Below are 25,105 nucleotides of genomic sequence, written 5' to 3'. Positions count from 1 at the left end.
TTTTTTTTTACATTTATAATCATCATGGGCGCCCCCTGCCGCCACAGCTGAAAAAAATCCTAGAGGAAACACTGAAGGGTCTCTACTAACTGACATCGTTGCCTGGGTTGCGTATGTGTGGGGCGAGTCTATCAAAAGAAGGTCCAGATTCTATTGGGGCGTGTTTTTTTAGGTGATTTCAAATGTCAACATTGGCTTTCAGAGATCATGCACCCCGCCTTCAATAAAGCCACATACCTTCTATGTAGATATCAGAGAAACATTCAACATAATGGGCCCTATTTTAACGATCTAAAACGCAAGTGCGAAGCGCAAAGCGCAAGTGACTTTGTGGGCGAATCTTGGGCGCTGTTGCTATTTTCCCGGCGTGAGAAATAACTCTTGCGCAGGCGCAAATCAATAAGGGGTTGGTCTGAAGTAGGTTCATTATTCATAGTTGTGGTTTGGGCGTAACGTCAAATAAACCAGTCAGAACGTCATCCAACATTCCCTTTAAACGCAAGTGCGCAAGTTCCATGGCGGGTTGCTATTATTATGACGGATTTACCAGGCGCACGCCAGGAGCGGTTCACAGCCGAGGAGACCGACGTTCTTGTAAGAGCAGTCAAAGACAGAGAAGTTGTTTTGTATGGGGATGGGAGAAATCTGCCCAAATCAGCATCGGTTAAACAGGCGTGGGAGGAAATAGCCACAATTGTCTCATCAGCTGGCATCCCCAGGACGTTGCGCCGCAAGCGCTACAATGATGTCAGGAGACGGGGGAATCCCAAGCTTGCCAGCATAAATCGGGCACGCCGTGTAACGGGAGGAGGATCTCCCTCTATACAGGACCTCTATATTTGTGCTCCTGTTTTGCAACAATACAAAACCATAAATGGCACTATAGAAATAAACATGACATTAACTGAACAATAAAAAAATCCATAAAAAAGTGATCATCTACACTACAGGACAGTCTCTCATGAATAAGATGATTCACTTTTTCTCATAATTCTACATTCCTGTCATTTTTATATGTTGTTATGTTCTTAATTTAAGACAATATTCAACATGGTGACAAGAAAATGCACCAACTAATATATTGACTGCTTATGGTTAAAATGACCACTAGATGGAGACAAATAATCACAGTAACAATCAGCTGAACCTGCGTCACAGTAACAAATCATAAACAATCAATAAATCACTAAATGCATTAATAATACATCACAACACCTTTTGTTAACAGTTGCTGCTTTTAATTATCTTGTTTGTGTATTGATTTTAACTGCGAAATTTAAACACAATCTCTCTCGCTCTCTCTCTCTCTCTCTCTCTCTGGTTTAAACTTCTGGAGTGCATAATCACATCCCTTCTGAAAAACCAGCTAAGACCAACATAAGCTGGTAGCAGGTTTAAGGTGGCAGTAGCTGGTTTTAGCTGGTCCTCCCAGCAACCAAAAGCAACCAAAACAGCTAGACCAGCTTGCTACACCAGCAATACCAGCTAATACCAAGCTGGGAGACCAGCTAAAACCAGCTTATGCTGGCCGTAGATGGATTTTTCAGTAGGAATGAACTGTGTATTACCAGAGTAAGTAAGAAGAGCTCAGTTTTCATGAGAATTTCAAGACACACCACACACACACACACACACACACACACACACACACACACACATCACTTGAGCCGTGTTAAAAATCATTACACACTGTTCCACTTCAGCCATCTATCTTATAAATGAACACAAACACACAGAGCATCTTGTGAGTGTGTGTTTATACAGTGCGTGTATGCGTGTGTATGTGTGCGCGCGTGTGTGTGTGTGTGTGTGTGTGTGTGTGTGTGCGCGCGCATGTGTGTGTGTGTGTGTGTGTGTGTGTGTGTGTGTGTGTGTGCATGCGTGTGTGTGGAATTAAGCTGTAACTGCAGGCAGTGTAGGTGTGCTATTGAAGACATCTGAAATATTCACAAGAGAAAAACCACAGCACATTGACACACACACACACACACAAATTCTGGTTTCCATGTTTTGTGGGGACATTCCATAGACATAATGCATTTTATACCGTGCAAACTGTATATTCTATTCCCTTCCCCTAACCCATTCCCTAACCCCAACCATCACAGAAAACTTTATTGTACCTTAGATTTTCAAGAAACATCATTCTGTTTGATTTAAAAGCTTGTTTCCCCATGGGGACCTCACAAATGTCCCCACGAGGTCAAAACTTACTGGTATTCCTATCTTTGTGGGGACATTTGGTCCCCACAACGTGATAATTACCAGGTACACACACACACAAACCTGTGATAACACACACACAATACAGCATGACGTTTGCCAGCATGAGCTTGAATATAAATAATCAGTCTAAATCAAATAAAACTAAAACACATTGATGACACCTGAATTCAGAAAGGCACAAATGACCCATGTATTTCAGAATTTTTTTTTTACACATTTGCCAGACACTTTTATCCAAAGCAAATTATAATGCATTAAATGCATACATTTCTGAGAGTATGTATGGTTACTGAGAATCAAACCCACAAACTTTGCGTTGCTAGTACTAAGACAATGCTCAACTGAGCTACAGACACACAGCAAATCTTTGTCTAATACTGTAGTTCAAATACACCCTAAACCAGTGGTTCTCAAACTTAGGGGTGGCATGGTGCCGGGGGGCAGCTTTTTATTTAATTTAATAGAGCTATGAATATAAAAAGGCATTGTTGTTGGTGCCAGATGGGCCGGTCTGAATATTTCACAATCTGCTCAACTACTGGGATTTTCACGAACAACCATTTCTAGGGTTTACAAAGAATGGTGTGAAAAGGGAAAATCATCCCGTATGCGGCAGTCATGTGGGTGAAAATGCCTTGTTGATGCTAGAGGTCAGAGGAGAATGGGCCGACTGATTCAAGCTGATAGAAGAGCAACTTTGACTGAAATAACCACTCGTTACAACAGAGGTATGCAGCAAAGCATTTGTGAAACCACAACACGCACAACCTTAAGGCGGATGGGCTACAACAGCAGAAGACCCCACCGGGTACCACTCATCTCCACTACAAATAAGAAAAATTGGCTAGAATTTGCACGAGCTCACCAAAATTGGACCGTTGAAGACTGGAAAAATGTTGCCTGGTCTGATGAGTCTCGAATTCTGTTGAGACATTCAGATTTTAGAGTCAGAATTTGGCGTAAACAGAATGAGAACATTGATCCATTATGCCTTGTTACCAATGTGCAGGCTGGTGGTGGTGGTGTAATGGTGTGGGGGATGTTTTCTTGGCACACTTAGGCCCCTTAGTGCCAATTGGGCATCATTCAAATGCCACCGCCTACCTGAGCATTGTTTCTGACCATGTCCATCCCTTTATGAGCACCATATACTCATCCTCTGATGGCTACTTCCAGCAGGATAATGCACCATGTCACAAAGCTCAAATCATTTCAAATTGGTTTCTTGAACATGACTAGGGATGCACCGATACCACTTTTTTGGAATACGAGTACTTGCATTTCAGTACTTGCCGATACCGATACAGAGTACTTAATAAAAAAAACATGATTTAAATTTACAGGTAACAGCTTTAGTCATATAATTTAACAAAAAAACAAAGGGCTAGTTTTCCAGTTTGTTGTAAACTCTGCCTCTTTGGGCAACAGAAGAGGCATTAACCCCTTACACGCTGCTCAAATATAGACATATCTCAGACCGTGGTATCGATTCCAGGTATCGGGGGACTTTTAACGAGTACGAGTACTTTAGAAAATGTGGTATCGAGGCCGATACCCGATACCAGTATCGGTATCGGTGCATCCCTAAACATGACATTGAGTTCACTGTACTAAAATGGCCCCCACAGTCACCAGATCTCAACCCAATAGAGCATCTTTGGGATGTGGTGGACTGGGAGCTTCGTGCCCTGGATGTGCATCCCACAAATCTCCATCAACTGCAAGATGCTATCCTATCAATATGGGCCAATATTTCTAAAAGAATGCTTTCAGCACCTTGTTGAATCAATGCCACAGGGAATTAGGCAGTTCTGAAGGCGAAAGGGGGTCAAACACAGTATTAGTATGGTGTTCCTAATAATCCTTTAGTTGACTGTATATTACATGTATACAATATTAGTTTGTTTCACCATGCATTTTTTTTGCACCTGCTTTGCAACAATACAAAACGATAAATGGCACTATAGAAATAAACCTGACATTAACTGAACAATTTAAAAAATCCATTAAAAAATTATCATCTACACTACAGGACAGTCTGTCACATTAATATCTCATGAATAAGATGATTCGCCTGCTTCCTGTCTAAACCAATCACAGCATTGGTCAATCAAGTTCATTGATATGTAAAGATACACCCAGCATCACAATTCATCTACTATCAGTTCCTAATAGTATATAAAATAAGATGTAGTATGATGATTCACGGTTTCCAAAAAAATGAGAAAATTTGAATCTAACAGCTACCTACAATTCATTGCAAGAGGGAGGAGTTTAGTGATGCTTCACTGATTTAATAAACAAGTTAAAGAATGAAGAAAAGCTTAAATGCAAGAGCACGTGCTACTGTAAGTGAACAAAATGTCCTCTAGGCAAACATTTTCAATCTCATTATGCATTAGTTTGACCCAGTGCTTGCACGCTCTTTTTTTGCTGAGCACTAAAATGTATACTTCCGATAGCAAAAACAGTATACTTTATAGCACAAGTAATTAAATTTGGATGCAAAATCGATTTACAAATGCCTTATATTTAAATTCGCTCTATATCCCGTCATGTTGATTTTCACACACTGCTGTGTTTACACCCATAGATGGGCTCTCATCACCTAACACTAAAATCACAAGGCGAGTTTTATAACCAGCCATAAATCAAAACTGTTCAAAACCTTGTATCTTCTTCTCTAAATCTCACTAAAATGTCCTCTAGAGCTTATGACACATAACATTATGGTTCACTGGATACCTACTTCTTTGGGAGGAGGATTTATACACAAAACTCTGCCTGTTAAGTGAAGGTTTGATTTCACACGGAGCCAAAGGCAAACCTGTGACTGAAGAGCAGAACTAACAAAGCACCGTCTCATGCAAATCCAGAATAAGGGTGAAAAATCAACAGGTGCTATTACTCGACCGCCCCTCTCTCTCTAATGTGTCTTCCACCTCACCGGACATGAGTGATGGGTCAGAACCCTCAGACGTACCACACAAACACACCGAACCATCATCCGCTCGTTTCCATGACAACAGTGCTTCCAAGGTAACAGACAGCGAGTGTGTGAGTGGAGTAATAAATAACATGAGCATGTGCAGTCAACATATACATGACAAAAAATATATATGAATTATGATTTATTACATAAATGTAAAATTGTTTATTTTATATAAATATAATTCCATGCATACATACATCAATCCATCAAACTCCACATCAACTACCTGCTAACTCTGCCTAACAAATACCAGTTTGATTGTATTGTTGTTGTGTGCGTCAGTAGTGCATGACTTGATTATAGGCTGAAGCACGCAGCTGCTTGTGTTTGTCATCAGCTGAACTGCACTTGTTGCTCAGTATAGTGAGATTGTGTGTGAGTCATCTTATCACAGGACGCACGCACGCATGCAAGACAAGGCTGCGCATGCAAATGGATTCATGCATGTTAGTCCAGGTTACACACTACGTTGTACACGTGTGTATGGTAAACTATAGGTGCGTGTGTGTTATTCATGTAGATATGCAGTTCTTGCACTGCTATTCGTGTGTGTGCGTGTGTGAGAGAGATAGAGACAAGACGGAAAGAGTGAGTTTGTGTCTTACCTCTTGATGGTCGTCGCTGTCTCGACTGCATGGCCAATGTCCCAACAACCGCCCCCATGTTGTCACCGTGGAAACAAGCGTGTGAGTGTTTTTGCCTGTCACGTGTGTACTCACTCACTGTCTCTCTTTCTCTGTCTGTCCAACCTTCATCGTCTCTGACTAGAATGCTTTTGTTTCCAACTGTCGCCTGTTTCTCATTTTACCCCTCCCTTTACTTCTATGCCCCGTGTCTCGCTCTCTCTCTCTCCCCCTCTCTCTCTCTTTCTCACATGTTCTCGTTTGTTCCATCGGATTGCACAGAATTTATTCCTAAACATCTATTTTTCGCTCTGCTTAAGTGTTTTCCTGCAACAGCAATGCATTACTGTATTCGTTATTCAGTGGGTTTAAACTGGCAAAGCCCTCATACTGTCGAACACTTTAAAGGGAAAACAATCAAAGCAACTATACTTTAGTGTGCATATGACCACAAGTTATGTTCTGAGTGACTGTACTATATCTCTGCACTCGACAAATCCACAAAGCTCTTAGGCTAGATCCACACAAAGCCAGTGCATTCCCTATCCGATCATTTTTTTTCCTTGCTCTAAAAAAATAATCCGTAAACACGAAACCACTGATACCGACTGAAAGCGGTGTAGTATATATGCCGGACCAGTATGGGGCGCTGTAATTCTGCCACAGATATACACTATACACGGAGAAGAAGACTTTGAGCATGCGCATAACCAACGTATGGTGTTGTCCATTATCGCTTGTTGGTCACCACAATTGCATTGAAGCAATAGATTTTGCTGTAATAAAGCTAGTAGGCTTTAGTAGCTTCTGTAGCACGAACACAATCACGTAATCCGCCGTTATTGTTGTTGCTGTTACGTGTGACGCTTCCGACACGTGATGTGATGACGTTTTCGCTTCACAAAATATACGGATTGGCTGTACAGACGAAACCGCAAGGGTGTCCGTTTCAGATTTATCCACTTTAGGACCCGGTTTCAAAAAATAGCGGATTCAGTCTCCCAAAACGCCGGACCCATGTGGATGAAACGCCAATACGCTAACAAATTTATACGTATACAGTGATACGCGTCTCCGTGTGGACAGCCCCTTAGTTCAGTCAAAAATGAAAATTACCCCATTACTCACCCTCAAGCCGTCCTCTATGTATAATTATATCCTTTCAAACAAACACAATCAGATATATTAGTAAATGTCCAAACTTTATAATGGTATTAAATGGTGCTTCTGATTTGAAGCCCAAAAACATCTATCCATCCTTTACAAAAGTAATCCACACAGCTCCAGGGGATTAGGCCTTCTGAGGGTAATCAAAAGGATTTTGTACGAAAAAATATAAATATATAAAACTTAACAAACGAAAATAACTATCGTCTGGTAACAACCGATGCACATTCTAGAGAGAGTGAGTTTAATAAATGATGATTTTCCTGACTGTCGTTTTGTTTCGCTCTCGGTGCTTCAGCATTCGTCACTATGCCACTACTTCTTTTTTAGGCTTTAAATCAAAGGCACCATTTACTACCATTATAATGCTTGGAACAGCCTGAACATTGTTTTTGTCTTAAAAAAGATAATCATAAATATTAAGGATGGCTTGAAGGCGAGTAAATCATGGGGTAATTTTCATTTTGGGCTAAACTATCTCTTTACGGGGTGTGCACACACAAAGCTTTTAATCCCGCGGCCGGCGCATGTTTTTAATTGTTTCCAATGGAAGCGCTGCGTTTTTTAAAATAGCCATCTGAAAGCCGGCGCATTGTGTTTCTTTTTCTGCGCTCAGCGCCGAGAGTTGAGAGAGATTCCACTTTGGGTAAAAAGCTCCGCTAGTCAATGTCAGATCTCACACGGCTGTCCAATCACAGTGGATGAAGGGCGGGACAAATATCACAACAACCAACCGCCTTACAGCTTAAGTATCACAGCTACCAAAGTGCTCAGCTGAAAAAACAGCTGGCAGTCGACGTCCTCCAGGCGTTTTCAGCCGTGTTTAAAAGTTTTGGTGTGCATGCCGCCTTAATGTTAAAGGTGCAGTCTTCATAGGGAATAGTGTATAATGATCATTTCTAAATAGGACGCACCCTTACATTCTCCTTCCATTTGTTTATCTTTTACTTGATCTCATTTGTTACTCCTAACCTGTAAGATTCTTCTGTGGAAAACTCTTATGGCAATTAATGATATTAGTGTGGATGAACATAGTTGGAAGGAACACGTCAAAATGAGCTACTCAAGTGTCACCAGCTGTCTACAATCAGTAATTAAAATATCTACCCAATCAGCACAAAAACAAGCCCATTTATAATCACAGTCAAACTCACCTAAGGGTCTCTACAGTCTTCAGACTCCCTCCACCACCCCATCTCCTCTCACTCACCAGGTTACTTCCTAAACCTTGGGGGGGGGGTACTCTGCATTCAAGCCAATTCCCAAGCTCAGAGCCCTCTCCCTGGACAGCACGCCAAAAACGTTTACCAATTTAATCTATTCAACTTATTTGTAAGTGTGAACTCGTGAAACCATGGTTTTGCAACAAAAAGCAAAAAATATATAAATCATGAAAATCAGCAGACTGGGGCTTTAAACAAGAGCTTGTGACTTGTGCCATATAATTCAAGTCCTCTGAAGCCACGTGATGCACATCATATCTTTTCAATAGTTTTTTACGATACTTTTTTGTCCTTGTGAAAAAGCTCAGGTCTCCATTTACCTTCATTATCTGTAAAACAGCCAGCAAGATAAAGGCAAACCTTTATGTGTTTAGATTTTAATGAAGACATTACTTGCGCTCTTCATTAAGCTGTTCTCCCCATGGGCAATGTTTAATTTCTATAATGTCGGTCATTTCACGTTTTATGACCCTTGTGGGATGTTCGGTGCTACTAATGACAGCTGAACTCGACATTACGGACCACACAAATCACTTAAACCATTTCAGCCACACAAACTGTCTTCCCTCATCCTGGACAGTGGTTAGACAGGAGTAAAGAGAGATAAAGACAGTCGCCTGCCCAGCTAGCGGTCATTTGTTTGAGTATTTATGGTTTGCTAAGGGAACTCCTGCTAGGAACATCATCAATTTAAATGTCATGAAAGCATCATTTACCAGACCTTCCTGCTGATTCATTAACATCACAAGGACTTGAAACAACACTGTAATGAATTATTACCTAAACCTGTTCTTGAACCATAATAACCACACTAAACATTCGATATTTCAAACAGTACAATATCTCTTTTTTTCACAAAGATAACCCTAACAGCGTGGTCCGAAATAGTTTTGAAATAAATGTTCTGCGATGTAACTATTGCAAAGGTGCAGACTGCGATGTCGATGCTGACACGATACAGTATATCTATCCAAACATTACTTTCAGCCCTAGTGCCAAATAAATGGGCAAGGGATATTGATTTAAGCTGAAGTAAGAAGAGCATAACCTATGAAACTAGACTTATCCTATAACCGTATATTTTGAGAGTAGAATGAAAAATAGACATGTTTATAGCACACTATACCCATAGGATTGCATTAATCCAGTACATTTCATCAGACAGGAATATAAAGCTCACATAAAAGAGCAGTGAGACAGCTCATCTCTTCCCTCTATGTATCTCCTCTGTCTTACACTCACAAAGGAGAAAAAAAAAAATTTCTCTCTAGACAGAGTCTGAACGTTTGATGTTTTACACCCAGCAGCAGTTTAATAAAGACTCTGGAATAGAAATGAAAGACTGGTTCATAGAGAAACAGAAAGAAGCGGAAAAAGAGAGAAATTCGAAGAGAGACGAGAATGGCTCAAAAATCCCTGTGGAAATGATAGCAGTAGAGATGAATTATGAGACTGATGACAGTCAGAGTCTCAGGTTTGAGTTTGTTTCTACTCAATGATGTTTGTGAAAATGAAAAATGGATTGAAGGAAACAAGCACCTGTGTCTCACTGTGTGAGTCTAACTGATGCTCACATAGGGTTGGAAGATATAGCTAAAAAAATCTACACATAATAAAAAAACTTACAAGTTGATAAAATCTGATCTGATCTTAACTTACTTGGATCATAACATACTCACCCAGATCATAAGATACTCACTCTGACCATAAAATACACACTCTGACCGCAACATACTCACCCAAATAGTAAGACACTCACCTACTCACCCGGATTGTACCATACTCACCGTATGTAAGCTCTTTAGCAAAAATCTTGAAATATGATCAAATCTGATCTAATATTAACTCACTCACATCGTAACATACTCAACCTGGAACGTAACATACTCAACCCGGACTGTAACATACTCAACCCGGACCGTAACATACACAACCTGGGTCGTAACACAATCAACCTGGATCGTAACACACTAAACCCGGATTGTAATTAGGGATGGGCACGAGTACTCGATTGTTTGAGTACTCGAACGTGGCATCAATGAATGATCGATCACGAAAACGATGATCATGTGGGTTTATTTTTTTATTTATTTGGGAGTTAAACTTTCTTTTTTTTAGATAACTTAGTTGAAAACTTAGTTGAAGTCTTGCATTTATGCAGATAGATGGACGTTGTACATTTATGTTGTATAAAGGCTTAATATTATGCAGAGTGCGTCATATAGAAAGCGCTTCGGTTTGTGTTTGTTAACCATTTAGTTTCATTCCATCACGCAGCTTTTCCTGTTAGAGGTTTCTGTTAAAAACATTTAATTCATTAAAAATCTAGTATGTGTTCATTGTTCTGTCATAGTTTCTTCGAAATTAAGTTATTTGAGTGTTTTTAATAAAAATATTTTCATTTTCACCATGACGTGTACCCCCAGTTAATCAAGTACTCGTTCTTCAGACCTATGGATTAATCACGCATTTTTTGCGATTACATCGACGCGTTGTCCCAGCCCTAACCCAGACTGTAACATACTCAACACGGACTGTAACATACTCAACCCGGACCGTAACATACTCAACCTGGGTTGTAACACAATCAACCTGGATCGTAACACACTAAACCCGGATTGTAATATACTCACTTACTCACCCGGATTGTAACATACTCAACCCAGATCGTAACATACTCATCTACTCACTCGGACCGTAGCATACTAAACCTGGATCGTAACACACTCACCCGGATCGTAACACACTCACCTACTCATCGGGATTATACCCTACGTACTTATTCACCTGGATTTTACCGCAAATATCTTGAAATATTATAAAATCTTACCTAATCTTAACTCACTAACATTGTAACATACTCAACCCGGACCATAACATACTCAATCTGGATTGTAACACACTCACTTGGATCGTAACACACTCACTGTATGTGAGCTCTCCACTGAACCAAGATTTTATGATCTGATCTAATTTTAACTCACTTGCATCATAACACACTCAATCCTGACCGCAACTCGCTCAACCCGGACCGTAACGCGCACAACCTGGATCGTAACACACTCACTCGCCCAAATCGTATCATACTCACTTACCCGGATCGTAACATAATCACTTACTCACCCTGATTGTAACATACTCATCTTATGTGAACTCTATGGCAAAAATCTTGAAATATGATCAAATCTGATCAAATCTTATATCACTCGCATCGTAACATACTCAACCTGGACTAGTGTTGGGTGATATGACCCATTTTGGGATCATCCTATCATCAGCCTGTGAGATCGCTGATACACGATAACTTCTGCCCCGTGTAGTGAAACTTGATTGGTGGACAAAAAAGAAGCAAGGGCAACACTGTCATTACCGCAACCTTCTTATAACTGATACCATTAATCCAACCGCTTCATTAAGTCCAGGCGCTCTAAAATTTCCTGCGTGAAAACAACCTCTCTAGTGCAAGAAAAAGTCAGGGCCGCACGTATTATAAGTTCAGTTGCTAAAAGGAGTCCATGCCGCTGACATTCAAGTCTGAGCAAGAGTCCAAGAAGTCCATCGTAACATGCTCAACCCGGATCGTAACATGCTCAACCCGGATCGTAACATGCTCAACCCAGATCGTAACATGCTCAACCCGGATCGCAACATGCTCAACCCAGATCGTAACATGCTCAACCCGGATCGCAACATGCTCAACCCGGATCGTAACATGCTCAATCCGGATCGTAACATGCTCAACCCGGATCGTAACATGCTCAACCCGGATCGTAACATGCTCAACCCGGATCGTAACATGCTCAACCCGGATCGTAACATACTCACCTACTCACTCGGACTATAGCATACTCACTTGGACCTAACATCCTCATCCCGGACTGTAAAATACTCTGTTCATAACTCTGTTCATAAGTGGAAATCACAACAGAGCTATTATTTTGACACAATTCTGACAGAACAAATGTATAAAAAGTGGACCTATGGCAAAAAACACCCACAAATATATCAGAGATATTTGTCTCTTTCACACCCACACGTTATAAAACACATCTGACAGGATTGCATTACACAACAGGCCAGAGTAATTACAGCATGCAAGAGAAAATACATCAAACTTCATTTGCAAAAGCATTAGCAATGCGCTATTATTCATCATATACAAAAACACACACCAGTCCACACACCAGAAAAACTTGTGCAAATAGAAGTCAATCATCATTAGAAATCCTGTTGACTGGCACCACTGATGAAAATCTGATCCACCAATGTCATACAAATAACATGAAAGTTTAACTTTTAAAACTCAAAATCTAGTTTAAGTTTTAATGAATTTATCAGTAAATGTGTCTATTTTAGAACTTGCCATTTCTAGGTCACCTTGTAGCTTCAAAAACACATTTTAGTTTCATTTCTGCAGTTAATTTTAAAAGCCCTACAGCGTGACAAATGACTATTTAAAAATGCAAATATCCCATGTGCTCTCAGCTGGTCTATCTGATCTCTCAAGACCAGCTGACAAATGTTCAAAACCTCTTTAAAACTAAGGCTAAAAATAAATAACATTACCTCCAAACCAATACTTTAGACGACTCTCTAACATTCTGATCAGATCTGCTTGCTGTCTTCTTTTATATAGAGATATTACAGATGACATTTATTCAGGAGAACTGGTTTTTCACGGCTGAAATGAGAGAACTGGCTCTAGGCCATGCCAGTCTGATGCCAACAGCTCATGGTTGAGATTCACTGAGCTCAACAGCTTCACTGTCTCTTCATTTTATCCAGAGGGAATAACAGAGAGCAATGTGATAATGGCTCAATCCCTTCACACACTTAAGCCTGGAGTACAGTTCACTTTTTATATGTACATGTATGGTCAAACGCACAGCCTTGCGTGACTTACTTACTTCTCCAAATTAGTTGGACTACAACGAAGACAAGGATTGTAGGCAACAGTTTACTTCCTAAGCCTGTTGACATGGACACGATGGTCATTATTATAATTCTGCCCGCTTCTGACTCACAGCCTGTAAGTAGTCTATGTTTTTTATATTTAATTTTAAAAATATATAATTTTTCAGGATCAGATTCGGCTCATATTGCTAAGGTAGTAAAGACGATATTAACTCCTGTCAGTATTGCATTGGGAGCTAATCTTCCAAATACGGTAAGGCGCGTCATTTCTGGTTGATGTCAAATTGAGGTATTCAGGCCAATCACTACTGGTTAGCTGGCCAATCGGAGGACACTGTGCTTTTCAGAACGATGAGCTTTGTACAAAATTAACGTGTTTCAGGGAGGCAGGGCATAGATGAGCAATGTTAATGTACGATGTGTGTATTATGTTAATACTACATTTCTGGACAATTACCATGAATGGTTAGGGTTATTATTCATTTAATTCTATAGTTCTTTGATATATTGTAAAACCAAAGTGTAAACAGCTGTACTGCACCATGGTACCCACCACAGTACTATGTCTGTGTATGTACAGTGTTCAAAAGCTGTTTTAGTAAATGAAGTAGATGTTTGCAAACATCTCAATACGCTCTGGTTTCTGCTGTATAAGCTGATATATGTGTGATACAGAAATGAAAATGTGTGAAAAATGTGACAGGCAGAAAACTGATACATGGGTGTGCATCAGTCCTTCATTTATTTCTTTGATACCTGACCTGGTTTTCTCTCCATCTCACTCAGCATTCGATGTGTGTGTATGTGGGTCTTTATGTAATGAATGAATCACTGCTAATGTCGGCTGTTTAGATCCATTTAAATCCATACAGCTAAAAATTATGCAAGAAAGACATACACACGTGTTTAACAGCCCATAATACATCTACAGTTTGGACAGCGCTTACATTTATTTTAGTCTAGGTCTAATCCCTGTCCTGTGTGTGTGTGTGTGTGTGTGTGTGTGTGTGTGTGTGTGTGTGTGTGTGTGTGTGCGTGTGTGTGTGTTTTAAAATTTAAGCTTGTGATTTAAACAAGCACACAACCATAAGGTCGATACAACACTTGTGTTTTATTTAAAGGAATCCGAACAAACTGAGATAATTTTCCACAGCGTGAAGCCACAGGGCAAAAGTGCTTGATTAGTATGAACTGCACAGACAGACGGTAATTGAGAATTTATTTATTCATGAAAACTATTTCAGCCATTAGTTGTTATCAGACCACTAACTGTGTTCTCAGACCTTGTGTTTGAATACTCATACAACCGCCAAACAGATGGAGATGTGAGTGATGGCACTGTCCTGGTATCACACACACAGAGAGAGAGACAGAGAGAAAGAAAGATAGAAAACACAGAAAGAGAGAGAGCATGTGATTTAGTGCTAACAGTGAATACCATAACCTTTTATAGACAGAGACTACATTGTGTATTTACACAGGGTCTCATGTAGGAACTCTGTCCTTTAAAAGAGAGATTACATTTACTCCAAATGAACAACACGCACATAGAAAAACAATGTTGGGCCATTGTTACCTTTTAAAGATACAAAGCAACACAACAAAACCTTGGCAACCACATAGCAACACAATAAAACCTCAGAAAACCTTGGCAACCACATAGCAACACAATAAAACCTCAGAAAACCTTGGCAACCACATAGCAACACAATAAAACCTCAGAAAACCTTGGCAACCACATAGCAACACAATAAAACCTCAGAAAACCTTGGCAACCACATAGCAACACAATAAAACCTTAGAACACATTGGTAACCACATAGCACAGAGTAAAACCTAAAACACCTTAGCAACCAAATAGCAACACAATAAAACTTGAAACAACTTAGCAACCACATAGCAACACAATAAACCCCAGGACTCCTTGGAAACCACATAGCAACATAATTAAACCTCAGGACACATTGACAACCACACAGCAACAAAATAAAACCTCACAACACCTTGGTAACCACATAGCAACACAATAAAACCTCAGAAAACCTTAGCAACCACATAGCAACACAATAAACTCCAGGACTCCTTGGAAACCACATAGCAACACAATAAACCTCAGGACACATTGACAACCACATAGCAACAAAATAAAACCTCAGAACACCTTGGTAACCACATAGCAACACAATAAACCCCAGGACTCCTTGGAAACCACATAGCAACATAATTAAACCTCAGGACACATTGACAACCACATAGCAACAAAATAAAACCTCAGAACACATTGGTAACCACATAGCAACACAATAAAACCTCAGAAAACCTTAGCAACCACATAGCAACACAATAAAACCTCAGAAAACCTTGGCAACCACATAGCAACACAATAAAACCTCAGAAAACCTTGGCAACCACATAGCAACACAATAAAACCTTAGAACACATTGGTAACCACATAGCACAGAGTAAAACCTAAAACACCTTAGCAACCAAATAGCAACACAATAAAACTTGAAACAACTTAGCAACCACATAGCAACACAATAAACCCCAGGACTCCTTGGAAACCACATAGCAACATAATTAAACCTCAGGACACATTGACAACCACACAGCAACAAAATAAAACCTCACAACACCTTGGTAACCACATAGCAACACAATAAAACCTCAGAAAACCTTAGCAACCACATAGCAACACAATAAACTCCAGGACTCCTTGGAAACCACATAGCAACACAATAAACCTCAGGACACATTGACAACCACATAGCAACAAAATAAAACCTCAGAACACCTTGGTAACCACATAGCAACACAATAAACCCCAGGACTCCTTGGAAACCACATAGCAACATAATTAAACCTCAGGACACATTGACAACCACATAGCAACAAAATAAAACCTCAGAACACATTGGTAACCACATAGCAACACAATAAAACCTCAGAAAACCTTAGCAACCACATAGCAACACAATAAACCCCAGGACTCCTTGGAAACCACATACCAACACAATAAACCTCAGAACACATTGAAAACCACACAGCAACACAATAAAACCTCAGAACACCTTGGTAACCACATAGCAACACAATCAATCCTCAAAAAACCTTTCCAACCCCAAAGCAACACAATAAAACCTGAAACACCTTAGCAACCACATAGCAACACAATAAAACATCAGAACACCTTGGTTCCCACATAGCAACACAGTAAAACCTCACCAAACCTTGGCAACCACAAAGTACTCTAAACCCTAGATTCACAGCGGCGAGTTTCCCATGGACATTATTCAGTAAATGTAAACACACAGTTTTAAAGCAACACAACTAAACCTCAAAACACCTTGACAACCTTAGAACACTTTGGTAACCTTGTGGCAAAACAGAACATCCTCAGAACACCTTGGTAACCACATAGCAACACAATAAAACCCCAGAACACCTTAGCAACCACATAGCAACACAATAAAACCTCACAACACCTTGGCAGCCACCTAGCAACAGAATAAAACCTCACAACACCTTGGTAACCACATAGCAACATAATAAAACCTCAGAACACCTTAGCAACCACATAGCAACATAAAACATCAGAATACCTTGGCAACCACATAGCAACACAATAAAACCTCACAACACCTTGGCAGCCACCTAGCAACACAATAAAACCTCACAACACAACACCTTGGCAACCACATAGCAACATAATAAAACCTCAGAACACCTTAGCAACCACATAGCAACATAAAACAACAGAATACCTTGGCAAGCACATAGCAAAACAATAAAACCTCACAACACCTTGGCAGCCACCTAGCAACACAATAAAACCTCACAACACCTTGGCAACCACATAGCAACATAATAAAACCTCAGAACACCTAAGCAACCACATAGCAACATAAAACATCAGAATACCTTGGCAACAGCATAGCAACACAATAAAACCTCACAACACCTTGGCAGCCACCTAGCAACACAATAAAATCTCACAAAGCCTTGGCAACCACATAACAACATAATAAAACCTCAGAACACATTGGCAACCACATAGCAACACAATAAAACCTCACAATACCTTGACAACCACATAGCAACACAATAAAACCTCACAACACCTTGGCAACCACATAGCAACATAAAACAACAGAATACCTTGGCAAGCACATAGCAAAACAATAAAACCTCACAACACCTTGGCAGCCACCTAGCAACACAATAAAACCTCACAACACAACACCTTGGCAACCACATAGCAACATAATAAAACCTCAGAACACCTTAGCAACCACATAGCAACATAAAACAACAGAATACCTTGGCAAGCACATAGCAAAACAATAAAACCTCACAACACCTTGGCAGCCACCTAGCAACACAATAAAACCTCACAACACCTTGGCAACCACATAGCAACATAAAAAAACCTCAGAACACCTAAGCAACCACATAGCAACATAAAACATCAGAATACCTTGGAAACAGCATAGCAACACAATAAAACCTCACAACACCTTTGCAGCCACCTAGCAACACACAATAAAACCTCACAACACCTTGGCAACCACATAGCAACAAAATAAAACCCCAGAACACCTTAGCAACCACATAGCAACATAAAACAACAGAATACCTTGGCAAGCACATAGCAAAACAATAAAACCTCACAACACCTTGGCAGCCACCTAGCAACACAATAAAACCTCACAACACCTTGGCAACCACATAGCAACAAAATAAAACCCCAGAACACCTTAGCAACCACATAGCAACATAAAACATCAGAATACCTTGGCAACAGCATAGCAACACAATAAAACCTCACAACACCTTTGCAGCCACCTAGCAACACAATAAAACCTCACAACACCTTGGCAACCACATAGCAACATAAAACAACCTCAGAACACCTAAGCAACCACATAGCAACATAAAACATCAGAATACCTTGGCAACAGCATAGCAACACAATAAAACCTCACAACACCTTGGCAGCCACCTAGCAACACAATAAAACCTCACAACACCTTGGCAACCACATAGCAACATAATAAAACCTCAGAACACCTAAGCAACCATATAGCAACATAAAACATCAGAATACCTTGGCAACAGCATAGCAACACAATAAAACCTCACAACACCTTGGCAACCAACAAAATAAACCCTCAGAACACCTTGGCAACCGCATAGCAACACAACAAAACTTCACAACAGCTTGGTAACCACATAGCAATACAATAAACCTTTAGAACACATTGGCAACCACATAGCAACACAATAAAACCAAACAACAATGTGGCAACCACACAACTACACAATAAAACCTCACCACACCTTGGCAATCACAAAGTACCGTAAACCCTGGAATCACAGCGGTGAGTTTTGTATGGACATTCTTCAGTAAATGTAAACAAATTGTTTTGAACTTGTTTTGCAGTAGTATAGTTGTAGAGATGAGATATAAATACACACCCATGACGGGCACAGACAGTCTTTTACCTGTTTGATAATTCACCTGTTTGCTCTGCAGAGACAAAGTGCCTATGACAAGACCCAGAACTCTGGCCTGAGGTTACACACCTGTTACATGAAACACTAAGCATGAGGTGAAAGTGTGTGTGTGTGTGCGTGCGTGCGTGCGTGTGTGTGCGCGTGTGTAATTTTCAACATTATTACCATCTGTGCTATTCTGCATTTGTCATTTTCACAAACACAATGACCATTACCATGTGTGCACTTAATGATCTTTCACTTTCAACTTGAATCATCATGACTGATCAGAATGTTTCTGCACACACACACACACACACACACACACACACACACACACACACACACACACACACACACACACACACACACACACACACACACACACACACACACACATTCATTAGACATACATAACACATGATGCTTTAAAGTGAAGAGGGGGGATCGAAATGACTGAATGTCTGATCATCTGTTTTACACACTATGAGCATCTTCTGTACTGTATCAGATGTATGAGCTCTATTTTATAGCCCATAATTTACTAGAAAATGAAATATTTATATCTTGGAAATGAATGTTTCAGATGGACACATCTGTCCTTAGGGCTGTTGAGTTGCATGCATGTCTGTGTGAGTCTATGTATCCTGACGCACTGGGTGAGAGATATCGATAAACTTTATAAAAAACACACACAATCTCAGACAAAATGCATCCACAAATGACATTACAGATATAAATGCCAGTACTAATATCTAAACTTTCAATCATGATTGTGCGGTTAGTGTCAGTTACAAAATTATTATTTCAGAATCAAAGCTGAGCACCCCCTGCTGGCCAACATATGCAATGTACAGCATATATTCCTCAATGAACACAAATAACTACTAACTAATATCAACAGACGAATTCCTTTTAAATAATGATTTTAAAATGCAAAATGTTCAAATTTAAATAAAGAATGGTTGCATAGCTTTCAGCATCTTTCTAGACACTGTGACAAGACCAGAAGATGCTTTACAGGTGAAACACGTGGTTCTAACAACTTTGGACCTGTTTGTGACTACTGGAAAAGCATTTACAGAAATAATTTTAAAAAGATTGCTCTTACAAAGAACTTCATTGTTAAACGTTATTGATTGGAGCTTCCATTACCTTTTTAGTATTTTCAGAAAGTAAACATTTTTAAAATTCCCCTCATATTACTAAGTTTTTTTCAAATCATGACTATACCCAAAAATAAATAAAAAAGCATTTAATCTCAAATTAGCAAAAAATAGATCAATTGAAATCAGATGTTTGTCGCCCTCTAGTGTTTGTAAGAAACATCACAGGGCTCTATACTTGCTTTGGTAGGATGTAAGAAATATGAACAGCTTGTAAGAAACTTAAAAACGACGTCCCAAGTTAAAAATAAAAGACCAAACAGTGTGCTGGACATGTTAACAGCTTAAGAATCGCAAATATAAGAACAAGTTAACGTGACTTTGTGCTTTGTTAATATATCTAGAAGCTAAAACTTTCCAAAAGTCGACAGAAGTCAGAAATACTATGAACACTGAGCACTGCAATGCCTTTGACAGAGTTTAGATTAAGACATAAACATATATACCATAAAATCATAACATACTCATGTAGTTTTGTATTATAAAATTAAATATTTTTAAATATTTTTTTAATCAGGGGTGCGGATACGGGGTCTGCAATGTATACATCCACCGGAAGGGGGCGCCAAAACACTGTTACTTAATGAGTCGTAACACACTTGCTGGGTCCCAATTCGCCTACTTATACTACGACCTAAAAGTATGTACTGTTTTTGTGAGGAAAATGTACGTACTTTTGAGTGTGTAGCAAAAGAGTATGCACGTTCTGGGACGTACTTCGATGACGTCATGCAAAGTGAACGACAACGTGGTTGCCTAGTTACGCACACCAAACGCAGGTAGTTTGTGAGGCGGCTGGTTATGATGTTCATGTGCAACAATGTGTGTAATGAAAGCTACTTATTTTAAAGTCAAAATAGTTAAAGTTTATAGTATAACTATTGTTTAACGTATTTTAGGCTTATTTTATACTTATGTTTGCAAATCAGAAATACCGCGATGAAAATGAACCATGCTTTTACTATAGTAAAAGTTTAGTAACCATATTTCTTAATAAAGTTAACATTTGTACAGCCACAGTATTACTACAAATAAGTCAGTGTGGTTAAACTATGATTAGTGTAGTAAAAGGTGTTTTTTTCATAAGGGTTTATAGTAAGGTATAAATCTAAGACAGAAACATAAAAAGAAATACATAAAAAAGACACATGCATGACACAGTACTACAGCCATGGTACTTTATTTTCACAACATCAACCGAATATTACGAGACAATGAAAGATAAATTTAATTAGGGTTAAACATTTACATTCTTACACTTAAAAGCTGAGGGCGCATCACCGCTGCTGCGTCTGGCTGCCATATTTACATCACCACAAAGCTCCTCCCTCCCGCACGCAATGGGTTGTGGGCAATATTAGCCGTTAGAGTGTGGATCGATCTGCACTTCGAAATCTAACCGGAAATAGTAGACCATCCGGGTATCTTTGGGATACTCATTTCAACATACTACGTTTTGGGACGTACTAATTCTAGTTTCGAATACTATTTAGGACGGATAGTATGCGAATTGGGACTCAACAACTGTCTCAAAGAAAGCCCTCAAACACCAAATGTACATTTACTTTAAAAGTAATAAAACATTAGAGCAAGTATGTAAGACTGGGGTGCCCCAATTTGGGAACCATTGTCATAAGTGTTTTTAATATCCACACATAAATAGGCAAGTGCACACCTGCACAAAAGTCAACACCACATGGAAACAGACAAACACATTGGCAACAGCTCGCCGTATGAAAATATCTATAACAACTGCCGGTTTTACGCATCTAAACCAAACATTTTACTGCAAAAACATTTCTTAAGTAACACCACAGTAACACCGCTGAATTCATTTAAATAAATATCATTAAATAAATAATGAACTTACTTACAGCATGCCTTATGAGTTCAGGACACTTGTGTAGATATACTTCCAGTTGTGAATCTATTTTTTCTTTGACTTGATTTTCACACAGATATTTTATGACTATCGTTTCTTTTTTTTTCTTTTTTTTTATGACTATCGTTTCAATCCCACTTCAGAAGCAGAAGAAACGTAGCGCACCGGAAGTCTTGTTTGATTGGTTAGATATAATTGAAAAAAAAATAGATTCCTGAAAACAATTTCAAATTTTTCATATTTCACAAGGAATTGTGTCATTACTTCTCTTTATTAAAATTAATGAAGAAAAACTTCACTTTACTTTTTTGTAATGTATTTATTTTTTCTTCTTATGTACTTTGTTTTTTTTTAACCATGCTTGTCAAAAATTTTGTTAAATATAGTTTTGAGAAAAAAAGTTCAACCAAAAATGAAAATTCATTTACTCACCCTTGCGTCAGTTTTATATCAAAGCATGCAGTATGTAATAACCAGAGCAACCCCTAGGTGGCAGAATAAACTCATATTATCATCATCATCATCAGACTCCTACTGCGTTTACAGACCACTGTGCCTACAAGCAGTAAGTGTAAAGGTAAATATAATTGAGTTAAAGTAATGTTTTTCCCACTGACTGTTGCTTGAACAACTATTAGACCATTATTAAATCAACAAAATAATAGAGCAAAGCAACCGAAGCATCTCACACAGCAAAGAGAATGCGTGAAAAATAAAATAAATTCAAGGAATTAAAAGTAAAATGGTTGAAAGTGAGTGTTTTTCTGTAATGTTTCTAGTTTAGTAATGTTACACCAGCAGCAGATTGGGATGAAAAGTGTTTCTTTACGCTGGAGGGAAGTAATAACGTGCTTCATGAGAATCATTAAAACCATCAGGAGAACAGAATTAAAGGACAAAAACTAGTCTAGTCTTTCTCTTCATCTTCACAGCATGTTGAGATCACAGAAATGTCTTTTCGAGATATATTTCAAGATTTTGACGTGAACAAAAAGTCCTGTTGCCATATATCACATACACAACAGTTTATATCTCTTGGAGACACAGAACATGAGCACATAGGAAACAGGTTTCCTTAAATAAACATTCATTTAAATCTAAATCTATTTCAATATGTGCTTTAAATAAATACTGCCCATCATAGACACACAAAGCTGTCTGTCTAGTGTAGGCTGGGTATGGATAATATCTGCTGCTCGTGCCAGAATATCTCCTGAGGTGGTTTGTGCACAATGCAAATACAACTTAACAGCTTAAGAAACTAGGAAGTGGAACCACACTGCACATACACACAACATTTACTGTTAAAACAAGAGGCGTGCTTGTGCACCCTACGGGCACAAAACACACACACAAACACACACACTCAGGACAATGTCTGTGTTTCATCTGAGGGCTCCACAGAGAGCTCTGCGTAACATCTGAGTCTGACAAAATCACATTACATGAGATTCAACATATGATTTCAACAATGAATGTCTCAATGCCAATAAGATTCACATTTGCAAAAGTCAGAGATATAAAGTAATGTCTGTTTGTCAATAGTTGTCTTATGTCCATTTTTATTTCTCATGTGCATGTGTATGATGATTAATCAAAGAAGCAGATACACAAACACATAATAAGAGACTGAATAAGAGAACTGAATCTTCTTAAGTAAACAACACCATGTAACTCATAAACACACACAATTATAAACACATTACAGTATATAATCAACCAAATAGGGTTAATTGTTATACTTTCTTGCAACCCAACACTGAACAGTTACCATACTTCAAATATGCGTTATCATTCGATCATTTAATTTAAAGGGGACATATCATTAAAAAATGTGACTTTTTCCATGTTTAAGTGCTAAAATTGGGTCCCCAGTGCTTCAATCAACCTAGAAAATGTGAAAAAGATCAACCCAGTTGGTTTTGGTAAACCATTCTCTGCAAGCATATGAAAAAATCGCTTATTGAAATGTATCTCCCCTTGTGATGTCAGAAGGGGATAATACCGCCCCTTAATCTGCACTATCCAACCACAGCACTGCAATTTAGTGCAAAGATCAGCTTATTTGCATACACACCAGGAACGTCACATTTTTGCTTACACCTACAAAGTGGCAATTTTAACATGATATTATAAATTATTTATATGGCATTTTAAGCTAGAACTTCACATACGTACTCTGGGGACACCAAAGATTCATTTTACATCTTAAAAATTGTCTCCTTTAAAGAGAATTTTAACCCAAATATGAAAATCCTGCTATCATTTACTCACCCCCATGCCATTTTACAAAATCACATAACAGTTTTATATGAGAAACTGATCATTATTCAATGAATATCCTTTCTGCCAGCATAATCTCAAAATCTCATTAGTTTTATGTTATCATTACTTTTATGCTTCTTGACATTTTTTGGCCAATCCTAATTCACTTTTATAGCATGGAGGAAAAAATAACTGACATCTGAAGATTTGTAAATGATGGTGAATATGTGATGAATAAATTCGACATAACTATTTGAGCCAGTCTGTCAAAACGCAGCTGTTTTCTACATTAAATCACCTAATATGTTTAATGTAAATTAAAATTTTGTTAAAATATATCCTTGATATCTTTAATATTAAATGAGTAAGATCATGTCAAAGAATAAAATCAAACTTTGATTCTCTATATCTCATCACTGATTATGAGACTTCAGTCTGGATTGCACAGATAGGATCACATACAGTACATTAGGTGAATAAAATGTTTTCATACCTTTAATAAGTGTTCCTGTTATCAGTTTACTCACAGACAGAGCAAACTTCACTATGCCGTGTTTGCAGCGTCTGGCACAGCGTGACATCCTAAGGACCAGCAGATGTGTGTAAAGATCAAAGGTCACAACCAGGGTCAAGGTCGGTAAAGCCAGTTTAGATTTCAGCTCAGGTGTGGATGAGACGTGATGGGGGAACAAATAATCCAAAACTTTGCAGAAAATAAAAGCCGGCTGAAAATATAGTCGAACACACTTAAAAAAGATGCTGAAACACGCTTCAACTTTGAAAGAACACAAAATCCCCTAAAGAAAAGGTGAAAACTAGAATAAGCATGAATAATGGAAGATGTCCGAGTCCCTCGTGAAGAATACAGCAGGCAAACTGACGCACACAGCTCGATTTCATCTGCCTTTCTTCCAAACGTCAGTCTCTCTCTCTCTCTCTCTCTCTCTCTCTCTCTCTGTCTCTCTCTCTCTCTCTCTCTCTCTCTCTCTCTCTCTCGTGCTGCAGAGCATCATCTCATTTTCAGCACTGCTGTCTCTGGTCAGTTCCTTTGGAGTGAAGATGTTTGTTTATTATTGATGCTGCATGTGCTGTATATACCCAAAATCTGCAAAACACAGCAACTTAAGCATGATAGACACAACAATAAAACA

At 38.9% G+C, this 25,105-nt stretch overlaps 1 protein-coding gene across 3 annotated transcripts in view; it reads right to left on the bottom strand.

Annotated features, from left to right (window-relative positions):
* Positions 1-24,847, bottom strand: part of kcnip1a (Kv channel interacting protein 1 a) — a 38,444-nt gene extending 13,597 nt beyond the window's left edge. Inside the window, exons 1-2 of one of the 3 annotated variants that reach the window (XM_065274731.2) lie at positions 5,824-6,067; positions 3,092-3,148 (exon numbers count right to left, since the gene is read on the bottom strand). In XM_065274731.2, the coding sequence (XP_065130803.1) occupies positions 3,092-3,148; positions 5,824-5,881 (115 nt within the window). In that variant the 5' untranslated portion in view covers positions 5,882-6,067. Of the gene's footprint in view, positions 1-3,091; positions 3,149-5,823; positions 6,068-24,447 lie in introns of those variants that run through there. The other 2 variants (XM_065274736.2, XM_065274744.2) reach the window with 2 other exon arrangements.
* Positions 24,848-25,105: the final 258 nt, after the last annotated feature.

The sequence above is a fragment of the Paramisgurnus dabryanus genome, chromosome 16, assembly GCF_030506205.2.
Source record: "Paramisgurnus dabryanus chromosome 16, PD_genome_1.1, whole genome shotgun sequence".
Lineage (NCBI taxonomy): Eukaryota > Metazoa > Chordata > Actinopteri > Cypriniformes > Cobitidae > Paramisgurnus > Paramisgurnus dabryanus.
The sequence above is the reverse complement of the archived record's forward strand: the minus strand, read 5'-3'. Positions and strand labels throughout refer to the sequence as shown.